The following is a 17,906-nucleotide window of genomic DNA, read 5'->3' on the forward strand; positions in this document are numbered from 1 at the left end:
TATATATATATATATATTTGTGTGTGTGTTTAAAACCTCGGACAACATGTACCAAACCCGGACCCCCTGTATAAACTCGAAACTATTAAACATACCCCGGATCCCTAAATCAAGAAACTCGGACAACTTTGTAATAAACTCGGATTCCTTAAAAACTCGGAGACCCTCTTTTGTTTAATAAACTCGGATTTTGACTACAATTTCCATAACCCGGACTTTGTGATTTCACAAAGTCGGACCAATTACAAACACACAATAACACGGAACAAGCAAATATCACGGTTTCTCAATGTAACAGTTACAGTTCTACAATTAAACCCTAATATCAACAATGTACAAATCAAAACAACAGTTTATCAGTTCTAATATGTCAATAATATACTAATATCTGACAAACAGTTACACATTCATACACAAACGATCACACATTCATTCAAGCATGATTAACTAAACACAAATCAATTGTTTGGATATCTAGGGTTTTGCATGAAATAAAAAGAACAAAGTTATTAACGTATAACACAAAACACTTACCTTAGATTCAATCTAGTGTTTGTTCTTGATGGGTTGAAAAATCAGAGAGTAGATGATTGTGTGTAAGATTTGTGTCTCAAAAAACGATCAGAGAACTAGCTGCTGTATTATTGTGATTATGGGGAGTTTAGGGTTGCAATGTTTTATTATAATTTCCCTAATAACCATAAACACCCTTAACTATATAACTTTCACACAGTAGCACATAACATCTTGCAGTTTGCAGTTACAACATATAATTCACGTATTTGTCATGCAACGTATAAGTTTTGTATAAACCGTCCGTTTATATTAATTATTCATGTTAGTCACCAACGTTCGAGAATTAACTTGTGTGTGTTCCAGTAATTCCCCGAATTACCAATGTAGACTCATTTAACTAACTATAGTTAAATGTAGTGCTATAAAATGTATGTCTAAACTAACTATGGTTAGGTTAAAGTATTAACCTGAAATTGCGGATTGTCACAAATAAGATAACAACCTTACCTCTACCTTGTATGAATAGAGAGGTTGCTTCCAGTGAGACCCCGACTCGATAGTATCAAGCCTTGGACGTAAGACACATAACACTCAACAATCGGGATAAAGGCCGATTCGTACATTTACTCTTTTGTCTTTCGGCTATCAACGCCACCACATGATGTATGATTAACGTTCGCCACTTTTAATGTTATTTTCATTAAATTATTATAATAACGTTAAAATTAGTGCAGTTTTACTTTTACCTCCAAAGACCCAAATATATATACATTATATGTGCACACCACAAACACAACGTATATCATATATCACATATCATGTCCTATTTCCTACATCATATGTCTTAAATCATACATCCAATATCACATATCATATTCTATATCCTATATATTACCTATTTCATTTACCTACATATATCATATATCACAAAATTAAATGTGTAATTAATTAAAGTAAAGCATAAAGTAGCAATTAATGAAAAAAGTAAAAAAAAATATTGAATCCATCCCCCGCCTCCCTGTCTCTCTGATATTTCTTCTCATCATCGTTTGAATCTCTACGTTTTCTCTCTCATCTTTTTCACGAGACCACCTTCCTTCATCACGCGCACACATATATATTTATATCCTCTCTCTCTCTAAACAAATCTCAAATTTCACCTTCAAACCAAACTCTATTCATCATTTCATTACATATATCGATTCAATTCGTCATCAACTGCTCCGATCCAACTGACGGTTACTCCACTTGTGTGTCGGCATCTTCTCACTCTAATTCGCGATTCGAATCGGTTTCTGTGAGTGTTTCGTTTTATTATTTGTAAGTCTATGAGTTTATTATTGAGATTTGTTGTTATTAGGTTTCTGCTGATTGAATTTAAGTTATATAATCTTAATTTGCGTTTCAAACGGTTGAAGTTGATTTGTAATTATTATATGCGATGTGGATTATTGTCGGTGAAGGTTTTGGTTAGTGATTTAGGGTTTGGAAGATCTAGTTGTACTTGCATTACTGATTTTGATGATATTAATGTGATTTATGTTTTGAAGATAATGCTCGTGGATGTAATGTTTAATTATGGAATGTAATTAGTGTAATTGACTTGTGCAATGTGGTGATTATATTTAGGTTTTTGGATAGAATAGAATTTGTATTCGTTATTTGGTTTAAAATCTGTTGAAAACATCATGATTGATGTTATTTCTGTTTGGAGCCGATAGCTCCGCCTAGGGCTGATGTCACTTTCGACAGAGCTAGGGTGTGATCTAATTAGATTATGCAATGTGGTAATTTTATTTAGGTTTTCAGATCAAACATAATCTGTAGTCATTATCTGGCCTAAAGTCTGTTGAAAACATCATGGATTGATGTTATTTCTGTTTGGAGTCGGTAGCTCTGTCTAGGGCTGATGTCACTTTGGGTAGGGCTGGTGTGTTGGGGATCATCGTTTTTAGTCAACCAGCCTACGTTTTGATGGTTGATTGAACTTTGAGATATCGTTTATATTATTTACTTTAGTAGAATTGATGGAAGGTTAATCTCTCTTTTTTTCTTATTGCAGGTCACATGCCTTTAGAATATGAGGTCAAAATGGATTAGTGAATGAGCTGTTGAGTGTGGAGCTAAAAGTTGTTTTATGGAATAAGAAACGGGGTTGAGTTGGTAATGTGATTATCTTTAGATAAACATGGCCGAGACACATGATGAGTTAGGGAGCTCAGAGCAAGGTTCTTCTAGTAATACATGGTGGCCTTCAGAATCAGAGTTCATTGATAAGTTTGAATCTGTTTCACTGGACATTAAGAAGGAAACTCCATCTCATAGAAGATCTATGAGCAGCAGTACATATGACAGGTTACTATCTCAATCTCAATCAGCATCACAAATCCTCTGGAGCACCGGAGAGCTTTCTAAACCTATTCCAAATGGTTTCTACTCAGTGATTCATGTAAGCACTTTGACTTTTCTAGTTCTGTCAGAATACCACTATCACAGTTTTTGCTCAATCTTTGCATACTGGATTTAATGCCTTTGTGCTTCATGAAATTGTTTATTTTGGGACAAACATGTTCTAGTAAGTGGAGGTTATCCCTGCATAAACATCTTATGTATTATGTCTTAAAGTTGAAGCATGCGTTCTTCATTGTGAAGGAGTTATAATGTTGAATAAAAGACATGTGGAAAACAGACTTACAAAGTGTGGGGTGTATTTCACTTTTATTTTAGGCTTTCTTTATAACAAACATAGTTATCATTGATAGTAGTGAAACATACATCTTTTGCCAGACAACCAGTTGCAGATACATCCTTTGTAATTCCAGAGAGTGAATAAGAATAATATGTGAATGAGATAGCATTTTACTAGATTTCTAAAGCTTACACTTAAATTTGTGAATCCATAAAATATTTCTTTTATATTTCATCTTTGATAAGCTTTTCTTCACAGCTCAACTTTTGAGGATTTGTTACCAATATATGAAGTTGGAAACTCCACACTGCTGGAGCATATCTTCCCTATTTGACGCAATTAATGTGAACTATCTGAAAAACATTTGTAATTATCATTAAAGACTTTGTCATTTCTTGCTTTCTTTATCTTGAGATAGCGTAGGGTTTCCAAAAATGAACCGTCGTTTCTTTCCTTTGGCAAATTCATAGTGCTCCCGGACTCCCATTGCATCACGAATAACTGTAAATACGATGTCTTTTTTTGCTGGTTTGAGTTTATGTTTCTGAATCTGGATTACCAATCAAATGCATTTGAGACCATTTCATTGTTGTTCATCCAGCCTCTTGTTTTTGTTTCCTGCATTATTTCTAGCCCTTGAATACTGTCGGTGAAACTCTTTATTGTTGAAATGCAATCAAGTTGATTCTATAACTTATTTTATTTTTGAGTTGGTTTTCTCTTTTCTTTTTTCTCATCTTTATTGTTTTTCGGTATCCAGTTTTTTCTTACATTTGAGCTCTTTCTTTTATTAAATTATCTGGTGTTGTCTAATGTTGGAAGAATATGATCGTCACTTAACAAAAACAATGCAAATGAAAAATCTTTTGGTTGATGAGTGTTGGCAAACAAGATATATTGGCCTCTAAAATGTGTAGTGTATGGGCCTCATATATGGCTACAAAAGGTTAGGTGTAATCAAGCTTTTTATTCAACAAGAATGAATATACTACTAATCTCATTGTGCATGACATACAAATTGTCAGCAGTCACACTGTTTGGGATTTTCTAATCAAAGAAGTGGTAAATGGGAGATCGTCATGTAGTGGGTGTTTAAATAAAATTAAGAGACCTTAAATGGAGGATCAAGCTTATATGTTCTCACATTAAAGTGAAGCAAAATTGAAATTTGAGACGCTTGGGAGATTTAACCATATGGCAACACGCAGACAACATACTAACTAATGCATATTTAAAGTTCTTTGTTCTGTAAGACTTTTGTTATGGTTATCAATTGCAAGCTCCATTCCTGCTAACATAGAAAGTACTACCTCTACCTAGAAATCATGTATGAACATCCAGAATTACATCTAAGTTTTGTGGAATGATAGAAACTTTTCTGGAAGAATCTGTATTAAGTCTACTGAATTATACTCTGTACAGGATAAGAGGCTCAAAGATCTTTTCGATGATATTCCCACATTGGAGGAGCTCCATGATTTGGAAGTTCAGGGTGTAAAAGCCGATATAATTCTTGTGGACTCCCAAAAAGATAAGAAGCTTTTCAGGTTAAAGCAACTTATTTCTACACTAGTGAAAGGTCTGAACTCGAGTCCTGCAGCTATTATTAAAAAGATTGCTGGCTTGGTGAGCTCTAAACATTGCTTTATTTTGCTGTTTTCCTTGATTGAATTGAATTTGCTCTTGTGCTTATTGGTAGAATTTCTTTGTATGAAAGTTATTGTTTATGTATGAGAGTTATTAATCTTTTAAAGGTGCATGGAAATCTTTTACAGGTCTCGGAATTTTATAAGCGGCCACAATTTGATAGCCCAAATAAAGCTACACTTGAAGATGCTTCTCATGTACCCGGAAATCGAGGTGTCCAGTTACTGGGGCATATTAAAAATGGTTCATGTCGCCCCCGAGCAATACTGTTTAAAGTTCTTGCTGATACTGTAGGTCTTGAAAGTAGACTGGTAGCGGTAAGCTTATGCTCGTTAAAATCTCATATATAATCTCCTGATTATTCGATGTTACAGGGGTGTTTGGATGTGCCTTCTGAAAGTGGTTATGTGGTTTTTCAGGGGTTACCTGAAGATGGAGTTGGTGAGTGTGTGGATTCATATAAGCATATGTCAGTCGTAGTTGTTCTAAACTCTGTAGAACTATTGGTTGATCTTATGCGATTTCCGGGTCAACTGATACCCCAATCAACAAAGGCGATATTTATGACTCATATTTCTGGAGCGGGGGAAAGTGATTCTGCAGAAAATGACTCTTGTGATTCACCACTTGAACCAAACAGCCCTTTATACGGTTTTTCAGAGAGGATGGACAATGACAGGTTAAATCTTTATAGTATTTCCTTCAAATTTGAATTTCCCATATAATATTCCTTTTAGCAAGGTTTTTATTTCTGCAGTTCTGAGAAAGATGACAATCTCCATTACCAGCGGAGACTGGAATCATCTTTGAATGCCCCTGGACCTTCATTGAGGAGTAAAATGATGCGTTCTGCATCATCCGTTGACGGAAAATGGAGGTATTTTTTATTAATCTTTTTGACAAGTTTTCTTTCACTGGGATTGCAATTTTTGCTATGTGAAATGTCAAACTTAAATTATCAATACTTAGAAAACTAACACATACTGAGAAAATATAGCATGTAGTTTACGGTTCTTATATTTTTCTATGCATCAGTTTATCCCGTAGCGAACCAGATATCGCAGCCTCATTTTGGCGAAGGAGCCGAAGGAAGGTTATAAATGAACCAAGGACTGCAAGTTCAAGGTTTTCCCCCGTTCTCATGCTCTATAATTATTTTTTCAATGTGATTATAGAACCTTTTGTTGAAAGCTAGCATTCGTTACTAAATGTACTAATACCTGGTCATATGTTGCATATACATGTGGGTTTTCATTTGTCTTCATCCTTTATTTGGTCTCTTGGTTTTAGTAACCAACAATGAGCTCTTAGTGATCTGTATTTTTTAACAAAGGTGTTCTAGTAATGAGGCAGGGTCTCACTTAATTACTATAGGTAAGATGTGTATAATATGTCTCTACCTTACCAAGTTTAGGCTTTTTGTCAACAACATAAAGCAACAAGTATAGACGTATAGTTCTATGGTGTACATGCGTCCGTTGTAAATGCAATAAGTCAATAACAAAATGAGATTCAAGTTTTACTTATATGAATTGTTTTTAAGCAGTATGCTTTGTATTTTAAATTTATTGACAAAATTGATATGTGGAGATACGGTACTTGTCGCATAGTCCATAGTTGGCTATCAAATTCTAAGTGGAAGCTAATTAGGCTGAATTAGCTAGAAAGTTGCCACTTAGGCTGTAGCCTAGTGGTAGGAGGGAAACACCCTCTTGGGGAGGCAGGAGTTCGAAACCCACCAAAAGTGGAATAGGGGTGAAAATTGTTAGCTGTTCAAAAAAAGCTAGAAAGTTGAGCTTCTTAAACATTATTGCTATTATTGGAAATTTATTTGAACTCTAACAGTTTGCATAGCATATTATTTACCTTTCTGAAAGAAAAAAAAACAAGAGAGCATAATGATCTTGATATTTTATCTGTTGAGAATTGCAGTCCAGAACATCCTTCCTTACGGGCACGTGGGCGGTCCATGCTTAGTGGTGATAGGAGATCATTTAGAGACTATCCTGATGATGTTGGTCCATCAAGGTTCTTAGTTCTTACAACTTTTATATGTGCCTTCTACATTTGTGAAACTTACATGACATGGACATTATATATTTTTAGGCTTTGTTTGTGATGCTTTTGAAAGTTAAAGAAGCAAGTATATCTACACCAATAAACAACTAATCCCATTTTGTTTAAAAAATATTTAATCCCAGCGTATTAAATGTGTATGCAACAGGTCGGAAGGCACATCAACATCTGAACATCGCAGAAGTCGAAGAAGCATGAGTATTACTCCAGAAATCAGCGATGACATTGTTAGGTTGGTATTTATAAGTTTTTAACTATGGAGCTTTTGCTATTACAATACACAGTTTCTTGTCCTTATGTTGTTCTTTTGTGCTTTTCGGTAATTCTCAATGTTCTGTTGATAGGTTTATGCATTAAGTTTCTTACTAAGGTTGCTAGTACAGAAATAGTTTTTCTGAAAGATAAAGTTTGCCAACTATCTATGAACCTGCATTGTTTTTACAAAAAAAACATTTTTTTACTTGTTAGAATTTTTATTCAACATATTTGTTTAATTCATCATGTTTCTTTGATCCATATATGTTGTCCATGCATACCATATGAAGCATGCAAGTCCATGCATTAATGTATGTAAATATCAGGATTTGGAACTACCCTTTTGGAAATCACTATATATATCGAGTGCATGATTAGTCAATATGCTCAATATAAGGAGAAAGATCATCGCGCGTATTAGAGATGCTATATTCTTACTTTAGGTTGGGGCTTTGTGATAGATTAGCGTTAGTTTTTTGTTTCCTTATATAGTTTTGTGATGCTTATAAATAGTGCAACTTCACGAGCATTAAGCAAGTGAAAAGTTCCATAAATTGGTTTTTATCACATGGGGTCAGAGACTCAGAGCTAAGGCTCTTCGTACATGTCTGTTAGCATCACTAAAACTCAAGCACATAATATAATAGAAACCTTAAATTAACTAATAACTCAGATAACACTCTCCCAATAGCATGATACAAAATATAATTTCTACAATCTATGATTTCTTTTGTGAATTGTGACTATTTTTTTTGGATAAGGATAGAAGAAACAGAAAAAAGTTTAAAAGCTTGCTATAAAAAGTACTATTTTCTTGAAGGTGACACACATGATAATTCTTCTTTCTATAACATGCAGGGCTGTAAGGGCAATGAATGAAACATTAAAGCAGAATCGACTGCTGAGAGAACAGGTGGATAGTAGGTTGCAGAATGCAGACCTTAAGAAAGATGTATGTGTTTCTGTTTCTCTTTTTGCATAATCTGTGTTGATACAAGTTCTGTTTATCCTGTGGTAGCCTAGTAGATACATTAGTTTGTCTAGTCTAGATGTATAAAGTAGTGGGAGTTTATCTTGCGGGAGATAATAGTCTGAGGATGTGCAATTGATGCTAGGCGTTATGTGTAGGAGGTTAGGAAGTTTCAAGTGGAAAGTAAGGTTGATATAGAAGAGAGGACTAGTGGGTCATCCAAAATATAATTCCCATTTTAGAAGATATATTCATATATGGCTCTGTTTGAGTATAAAAATACATGTGTGTGTATGTATATATATTATATAATACATGCACATATATATGGTGTAAGGATCAAATACAAATGGGTCTTAACACAAAATGGCTTTAACATGAGAAGTGAAGGAAGCTTCTTTTTTTGAATTTTTTTTTTCAATCTACTTAAATATGATATTTAATTGCAAAATGTAAAAAAAGAATTTCGTGTTATTACTCTGCTAGTGTAAAAACACGATCTTTTTATATATATTATGGGACTAAAATACGTGCTTGACAAGATGGGAAAAAAATTCAAAAAAATATAAAATAAAAATTCCTCCTTCACTTCTCATGTTAAGCCCAATTTGTTTGTTAAGACCCATTTTTACCGGAACCTAACCCCATATATATGTGTGCGTGTGTGTATGTGTATCCATACATGCATCTGGATATATCTATATGAGCATGTACACTCACATAAATACATACATACTCTGAAGTCTGAACGTACATATGGATTGATATATGTAATTACACGTCTTTAGTCTTTACAACACACGTATACATGCACAAAAGCAAATACACACACATTCCTATACACAAACGGCATGCTTACGTTACGTATGACTATGCGCACATACACACATACCTTAATATGTAGATTAGTACATGCATTTACATAGACACATGCGTATAATTTGTAGATACATTCATTCATACACATACAGTTACACCCACACGGCCACACCCACACATGCATATCATACATTTATTGTAGTACTTGTATACCGCATATGTATTTACTTCTCTGTTAGGTTTGATCAGTTGTGTGCATATCTTATTGATTTACCCATTCTAATTAAAACGTCATTATCTTTCAAATCTGCGTTATTGTTCATTAATATCGTGATGCGATGGTTTAGGAGTCGGAGCATGAGCATGATGGAACACCTTTATATTCTCTAAAAAGGGAACACATGAGTTCTCAAAAGGCAATGTCATTACCTACATCTCCTCATGAATTCAGGAATCCAAAAGCTTCTGGTGAGATTTCAGATGAAGCAGTCTCAACATGGAGCAAAATTCTGGAATCACCCATGTTCCAAAATAAGCCTCTTCTTCCTTATCAAGAATGGAATATTGATTTCTCTGAACTCACTGTTGGTACTCGAGTCGGAATTGGTATATATTCATTTTAATATTAACATTTCCTTTTCCAGAAGCTTTTTGCAGCTTCCGTTTAGCTTTGTTATCATTATCAGTGCTCTGCGTTCATTGTTTTCAGGATTTTTTGGGGAAGTTTTTCGTGGCATCTGGAACGGAACGGAGGTAGCAATAAAGGTTTTTCTTGAACAAGATCTCACAGCTGAGAACATGGAAGATTTCTGCAATGAAATTACCATCCTCAGGTATCTATCTATTAGTGAAAGACATATATTAATTTATATATCTATACTCTTCTGACTCGCCTTTCTTTTTCTTCCTTCTGGTTCTTGACAGTCGCCTTCGACATCCAAATGGTATGCCGTTATTCCTTTTTGTGTATATTTTTTATGTTTCAAGTAAAGGGTGGTTTTATAAAAATCTCAACTTACTCCATCAAATAATGTTACACTCTTACTCTTTAACTACAAGAAACACTAAAATAAAGTCACCACCGTTTCTAACTAAAGGGGTGTTTGTATTTTCTTATTTTATTGTTTAGATATATAGATTCTTGTTATTTAGGGGTAAAACAAAATAACCAGTTTCATAGCTGCAGCGATTTGATTATCTGAGGGTAAAACAAAATAAACAGTCTAGCCCTCTATTTAAATCTAAACAAAAAACTGTTTTCATGTCACAAGGGCTCTCATATTTTTTTACAAAAAAAAATGTTTTATTGTCATTTTATGTGTTGAGTTCTTAAATAACCAGAAGTTGTCAAGCACTAAAAAATTTGATTATATGATTAGTAAAACTACAAGCAGTAAAAGCACATCTAAATACCATCTTTTACGACTCATTTTATTATAGGTGTTTATTTGATTCTGACTATTTAATATTTCATAATCACCTTCCGATTCACATATCCAAACACTCCTCAAGATGTAGAATAAAATGCACCAAGAGTGAGTTTTTTTAAATTACATTAACGTCTTAATTTGTTCTTCAAGTTAATGCAATGTAAAATATCTGAGTTCATACGGTTTCACATTGGCATCCTGCTAATTCAGTTGATAATATTTTATTTTCAGTTATATTGTTTCTTGGTGCCTGCACAAGGCCTCCACGCTTGTCGATGGTTACTGAGTACATGGAGATGGGTTCATTGTATTACTTGATCCATTTAAGTGGACAGAAGAAGAAACTCAGCTGGCGAAGAAGACTTAAAATGCTTCGTGATATATGCAGGTTGGTCAATTTAGTACCAACACTATGAAATAATAAGTGTCCTGACTTCTTTTTCTTTCTTTTTTTTTTTGCGTTTGACGAAATGATTAGAGGATTGATGTGCATTCACCGAATGAAGATAGCTCATCGAGATATAAAAAGTGCAAATTGCCTGGTGAATAAGCATTGGACCGTAAAGATATGTGATTTTGGGCTGTCGAGAATGATGACAGAATCACCTATGAAAGACACCTCATCAGCAGGCACCCCTGAATGGATGGCTCCTGAACTTATCCGAAACGAACCTTTCACCGAAAAATGTGATATTTTTAGCCTCGGAGTCATCATGTGGGAGTTATGCACTCTCAGTCGACCATGGGAAGGCTTGCCTCCTGAGCGCGTAAGTTGCCTCATTGCTCAAACTTTTTAGATATTTGAATATAAGGAAGTTGATCTTAAAGGTGGTCTACTATGTTTATAATGGATGCTAATGTTTAACTGTATGCTGTTTAGGTTGTATATTCTGTCGCCCATGAAGGTTCACGGTTGGATATTCCTGAAGGTCCCCTCGGCAGGCTAATTGCTGGTACCTTTTCTTGGTTATTTTGTTCCTAAATGTTTAGACTCAATTTTATGATCTAAAATTCATTTTTATAAATTATAATTAAAATCTGCAACAATTCAGTATAATATGGGACTATTAGTTAAACTGTCAATTTTATTCTTATGTGTCGCAATAAATGTCCGCCAATAATAGCATAGGCTAGTCAGGTGGGTTGGGTGATGACATACGTGGCAAAATGCGGTTGGTTGACCCACAATCAAATATTTGTCTCCTTATATGAAAATTTTTCATTAACAATTGATATGGAACATATTTTGAAAACTATACGATACAGTAAGGCTAGAGGGTGTGGTTTAAATCCCTAGGGCTTTATTGCGCCACGTAGGCGACACATAAGCCACACCCCCTGGCCTAATAGTATAAATTTTAACATAACAATTTATAGGAAGTTGTACGCATTAATTACACACTTTTGAGTAATTTTTGACCTATTTGACCTTTACCCTTGTGGCTAGAATATTGATCTGACCAGTATAAGTAGCGCGAAACAAGCATAACCCTAACTCAACTCGTTTATAAGTAAATAGATCAAAATCGGCCTTTAGGGTAATGGTTGAAGGGTGTCAATCGTTTCGGGTTAGTGGGTTGAATTGATAAAAACCAACACCAACCTTATCTTTAATTGTTCTAAAACGATGTCGTAAAATTATAATTGCAGATTGCTGGGCAGAACCGCATGAGCGACCAAGCTGTGAGGACATTCTCACTCGTTTACTGGACTGCGAATACACCCTTTGTTGATCAAGTCCATGTGGGAGACTTTTGACCATTTTTATAAATGAAACAACAAAAAGACATAGTAGAGGTTTTACAAAACTTTTATCGGCTTATAATTAAGTACTTTATTTCTGTTTAAATCCAATCATTTGGATTAAATTAGTGGGTTACAGTTAGAATTCTCGATCACAACTCTTTCAAGACTTCTTTAACATATTCTGTGATACAGTGAATTGTTGCTCACAATGTGTTTTAAGCATGCAAAACGGGCCCGTCGGATAACTGGTAAACTAGGTTTGGGTCATATTGGGCTGTTCTAGAAAAGAATCAATTTTGGTCAGGTCAAAACTGGCTTTGACAAAAATGGGCTTGGATTAAACCTGTATTGTAACTAAGCTGTATACAACTAGTTCTGGTCTGGTTCGGGCTGTCCGTTGGTCTGGATGTGTATTTACTCACTCCTACCCTGTTTTTCATTTTAGCTAAAATTTTTGAATTGTCATGCTTAAAATAAAATAATACCCAAAGTCGATGAAAGTTGCTTGTTCTGAACCCAACAGGTGGTGTCTGTTTCATTGAAAGTTAGTTACTTGTTACATGCTTTAGACTGGACCGAGACCAAAAATACAAGTGTGTTCCAAACTGAAGACCACTTATGTTGAGCCTCCGAAAATACAAGTGTTTTCCAAGTACAAATTTGACTTGGTGTTAGCATGAACCTATTTTGGCAGAGTATAAACTCCTACTAAAGTGATATTATATTGTTAGTATCAATCGTAAATTAATAAGGTGGAAAGGATCATGACGATTGACCTAGCAAAAGGGGAGAAAGTAAGAGCATCAATAAAAACGTAAAATGTTGAAAATACACAAATCGTGCTTACAAAGTACAAACACAACGTTCAACCACCATCATACACCATATATGTTCTCTTCTTTCTTCATATGATGCAGTGGTAAGAGGAATTTAGGGAACTAAAAACCGTATTAAGTATGCATAATGCATAATACGAAGAAGCTAAAACTAAAGCAAGAAAATGAATAATAGTGGAATGGGTTCTTAGGCAATTTAACAAAATTTTTTGCCACCATCTTCGTACATTGCACTGGTAAAAACACTAAGAGGCATGCTAATTTCAAAGATGCAACTTTAAACGAGTAAAATGTTAAAATGGTCCCCGTGTTTAGGTCATTTATGCCATTTCATTCAAAAAAAAAAAAAAAAATGAAATCTTTTGTTTTTGAGGCCTTGAAGTTTTATTGTTGCCATTTTCATCCAATTGGCAAACATGGTTAGAATTTTCTGTTAACTCCTCTCCTTTTTTGTCGTTTTCCTCATTTAACTAATTTCCTTATGGCATATAATGACGATTATACCCTTCATTTTAATGAGGAAAACGACAAAAAAAGGAGAAGTTAACAGAAAATTCTAGTCCACTTTACCATTTTGGACTGAAGTAGTAAAAGTGGCCTAAATTCAGAGACCATTTTGACATGTTACTCTTCATAAAAATAGGCGAAGAAGCCTTGACCCTATATATATATATATAGTGTGAGGTTCATTGGGGAACACTAAAAAAGTGGGGAACAGGGGAACACTCTTAAAAATTTAACTTAACATGTTAAAATAATTTTTTTTAAATCTTTTTCGGCGCTTCTCCTTATATATACTTGTAGAAGTATTTTTAATAAAAAAAATCAAAAACTAAAAATATTAAAAAAAACAATTAAAAAAAGGCTAAAAAATGTTTTTTTTAGAAAAAATAAATTTTTTTGCTAGACTAGTTTCTCCTTTTTTTTATAAAGAAAAGCGCTGAAAAATTTAAAAAAAAAAATTATTTTTAACATGTTAAGTTAATTCTATAAGATATAACTGTTTTTTAAACATTTTTTTATATTTTTAGTTTTTGATTTTTTTTATCAAAAATGTTTCTACTTGTATTTATAAGAAAAAGCACTGAAAAAAAGTTAGAAAAACATTTTTTTAACATGTTAAGTATAATTTTTAAGAGTGTTCCCTCGTTCCCCACTTTTTTAGTGTTCCCCAATGAACTCTCCCCTATATATATATATATATATATATATATATATATATATATATATATATATATATATATATATATATATATATATATATATATATATATATATATATATAATGATGAAATGATGAAAGTTTGGAAAAATAATTATCTTCAAAAGTGGTGCAAAATAATTCAACAAGAAGACAATCAACTTTTCTTATTTTCAAGAATGCAGCAAATAATTCAACAAAGAGACAACCAACTTTTCAATTCTTCAAAATAGTGCAAATAATTCTCAAAGTGGACAAACAATTTCTTCAACAAAAGCCACTCCATACGGAAGATATTTTCAAAAATCAATAATGAAGACCCTTTTACTCCATCTATAAAAGGGAAGAAGATTAACGAAGAAGAACACACCTCACTTCATTTAGAAAACCCATTTCTTATGTATGAAAAAACCCTCAAACCCAAAACTTGTATTATCAACCTCTCAATGTTCAAAATCTTTAGATTTTCAAATTATAGTTGCTCCTCCCGATTGTAAGGAAATTATTTGTAATCAAGATTTTCAATTAATAAATTCAGGTATATTTTAAATTTACATTATGTTTATTCATGTGCTTATTGATCTTGCCATCTCTCTATCATACATATAATTCATATTTATGTTTTAATCTTCTTCATGTCAAACGATCCTAAACAACACATGAATAAACATAATGTAAATTTAAAATATACCTGAATTTATTAATTGAAAATCTTGATTACAAATAATTTCCTTACAATCGGGAGGAGCAACTATAATTTGAAAATCTAAAGATTTTGAACATTGAGAGGTTGATAATACAAGTTTTGGGTTTGAGGGTTTTTTCATACATAAGAAATGGGTTTTCTAAATGAAGTGAGGTGTGTTCTTCTTCGTTGATCTTCTTCCCTTTTATAGATGGAGTAAAAGGGTCTTCATTATTGATTTTTGAAAATATCTTCCGTATGGAGTGACTTTTGTTGAAGAAATTGTTTGTCCACTTTGAGAATTATTTGCACTATTTTGAAGAATTGAAAAGTTGGTTGTCTCTTTGTTGAATTATTTGCTCATGTCAAACGATCCTAAACACTTTTGGTATCAGAGCCATATCTCTGTTTAAATGCTATCTTAATAACTAATTTATTATGATTATTGTCCTTGCAATTTTTAAAAGGGGGGTAAAGCTGTGTTGGTAAGCCCTGTCGGTCGTTGGTTGGATTAGCATTGTGCCCAAAAAATAGTGAAGATGGGCAGCCGGACCACAACGATATTGGGGTGTTCCCTCAGAAGCCCTACTTTAAAAATTTAAAGACAAATAATTATAATGAATTAGTTATCAAGATTCTTTTCTAAACGAGATTATAGCTCAAATAATAATGATGAAGAAGATGAAAACATAAACTCTTTACATATGAATTCTGTTGAAATTAATATTTCTCAAATTGAAAACAATCTTTTAAATTGGAATATACGAAAACAAGATGTTAAAACTATTTACAGAATTGGTACTTTTGATTTTTTACAAGATTATTCTATAAAAACTCATGAACAAACCATACCTATTAATAAAGATTATCAAAACATGCAATTATTATCAGTAGAAGTTATTAAAAGACATAGAAAATTATATAAATATCTACACATAGGTTTAGTTCAAGTCGCCATTAAACCCATGTTCAAATTAGGAATTGATGCTCCTGTATTACTAATTCTAAGAGATGCAAGACATACAAATTTTAATAATTCTTTGCTAGCTATGGCTGAGTCTAATATTTCAAATGGTCCTATTTACTTTAATTGCTATCCAAACTTTTCAATTGGTTTATTTGATCCAAATATTTTAGATACTTTAACATTAACAATTAAAACCAAAAACTTAGAGTTTAAAGAAAAAACTAATGCTGCATTAGTTATATATAGAATATATTATAAGACTATGACTACCACTATAGAGCTTAAAACAAAATTAATATCCCCAAAAGATGAAACTATTATTTTTGAAGCTAATACTATGCATACAAAGATAAGGACACCTAAAAAGTTAAAATGGAATGAAATAACTCAATCTTTAACATGGAATTTACAAGATATAAACCCACCAAAACATATTGAGATAGAAAATCAAACATCTAATATAGTAGAACATTCTGATGGTTCAATAGATATTTCTTTTAATAGTATATACCAAGACATTCTATAGGAGCAAGTACTAATGCCAGAAACACTATAGATGAAAATTTATTTAGAAGAAGCCTATCAATGAAAATGAAAGGAGTCGATTTTTCAAATACTATTCCAAGACCACTATATGAAGAAAATGATAGTGATAATAATACTTATGTCGCAACTAAGTCTGATATGGAAAATTATGAAGAATTACAATGAGTGATTCAAAAACTCAAGCTCGAAGAAATAACAATATTTGGTTTTTGAAAAATTGCAAAAGGAGAATAAAGTATTTGAGAGAAAACATAGAAGAATATAAAAATCCATGCAACATGCCTCCATCCGACCCGTATCATCCCTCTAATTATACATCTAATCCGTATCATCCCTCTAGCTATATATTATTTTTAGAAAAAAGATTAAAAGAAGAAAATAATTATAGAGTAAAACTTATAGAAAAAATTTCAAGCACAACTTGCTAATTATGGATAAAGAAATGTTAAAATATTTAAAAGATGAAATGTTCAATGAGTATAATAATAAAAATTTAATATGGTATTTTTCTACATACGATGAAGATGAAAGATTTTTACATGAGATTGATTGGCACTTATATATATGTAAAAATGATGAAAATATTCCATTTTTCTCCTGGTTTCCTCTTTACTGTATAGAAAATAAAATTGAATATCCATTTTTTGAAAATATATCTGTTAGTAATACAATTATAGATAAAAATGAAGATATTACTAGTATACATCCTCCACATACAGATATAAAATTAAAAAAATGAAAATAAAGACTATATTGCAAGGCCTTTAGCAAACATTAAAGAAGATATAGATAAAAATGTAAAGACAATTATTTTTCAAAATAATTACACCAATGAAAAATTAAATACCATAGGAGAACAATTAGAAAGGATAGAAACTAATAATAAAAATAATTTAGATCAACCTAGTACTTCAAATACTAAAATAATGACTGAGACTATTGAAAATCCAATATTTAAACCCTATAATATAGATATCCCAATACGTCTAAACAAACAACAAGATATGTTACAAGATATTTCCTCAAAAATCTCAAAACTAAATATAAATGTTATTTCAGATCAGGAAATTTAAAGTATCGAAGAACAATTTAGTGATTTTCAGATAGAAGATTCTATAAACAAAATTAAAAGAGGAAATTACCATTTTTCAAAAAATAATACCTATACTACTAGACCTGAAACAAGAAATTATTACCCTAGACCAACCCCACCTGATTTACAATTTGAAGAACGACATACCTTAGTTCAAGCAAAATACGATGGAACTTCTCTATACGAATGGAATATAGAAGGTCAAACAGAACATCAAATTCTTAATCTATTACAAGAAATGATAATGGCAGCTAATGCATATAAAGCAAATGGAAATAACGAAGCTCAAATTCTTACTATGATAGTTTCTGGTTTTACGGGAATTATTAAAGGTTGGTGGGATAAATATCTTACAGAAGAAGAAAAACATATAATTCAAAATGCTAAAAAAATAATTATTAAAACAGAAAATAATGTTCAAGTTCCAACT

General features: G+C 32.5%; 1 protein-coding gene across 3 annotated transcripts; it reads left to right on the forward strand.

Annotated features, from left to right (window-relative positions):
* Nucleotides 1-1,543: 1,543 nt before the first annotated feature.
* LOC110926251 (serine/threonine-protein kinase EDR1) lies at nt 1,544-12,354 on the forward strand. 3 transcript variants are annotated; one of them, XM_022170007.2, is made up of 17 exons: nt 1,545-1,836; nt 2,579-2,965; nt 4,628-4,831; nt 4,981-5,169; nt 5,272-5,531; nt 5,610-5,729; nt 5,888-5,977; nt 6,785-6,880; nt 7,077-7,160; nt 8,042-8,135; nt 9,320-9,578; nt 9,682-9,805; nt 9,897-9,916; nt 10,634-10,790; nt 10,881-11,169; nt 11,283-11,355; nt 12,053-12,354. In XM_022170007.2, exons 2-17 carry the CDS (start codon nt 2,705-2,707, stop codon nt 12,133-12,135), a joined length of 2,403 nt encoding a protein of 800 aa, XP_022025699.1. In that variant the 5' UTR covers nt 1,545-1,836; nt 2,579-2,704; the 3' UTR covers nt 12,136-12,354. The 3 variants fall into 3 exon arrangements, with proteins under 3 accessions (XP_035842757.1, XP_022025699.1, XP_022025698.1); XM_022170006.2 differs by having other exon boundaries at nt 1,545-1,813; XM_035986864.1 differs by lacking the exon at nt 6,785-6,880 and having other exon boundaries at nt 1,544-1,813.
* The last annotated feature ends 5,552 nt before the right edge of the window (nt 12,355-17,906 follow it).

The sequence above is a fragment of the Helianthus annuus genome, chromosome 17 (genome assembly GCF_002127325.2).
Source record: "Helianthus annuus cultivar XRQ/B chromosome 17, HanXRQr2.0-SUNRISE, whole genome shotgun sequence".
NCBI classification, from domain to species: Eukaryota; Viridiplantae; Streptophyta; class Magnoliopsida; order Asterales; family Asteraceae; genus Helianthus; species Helianthus annuus.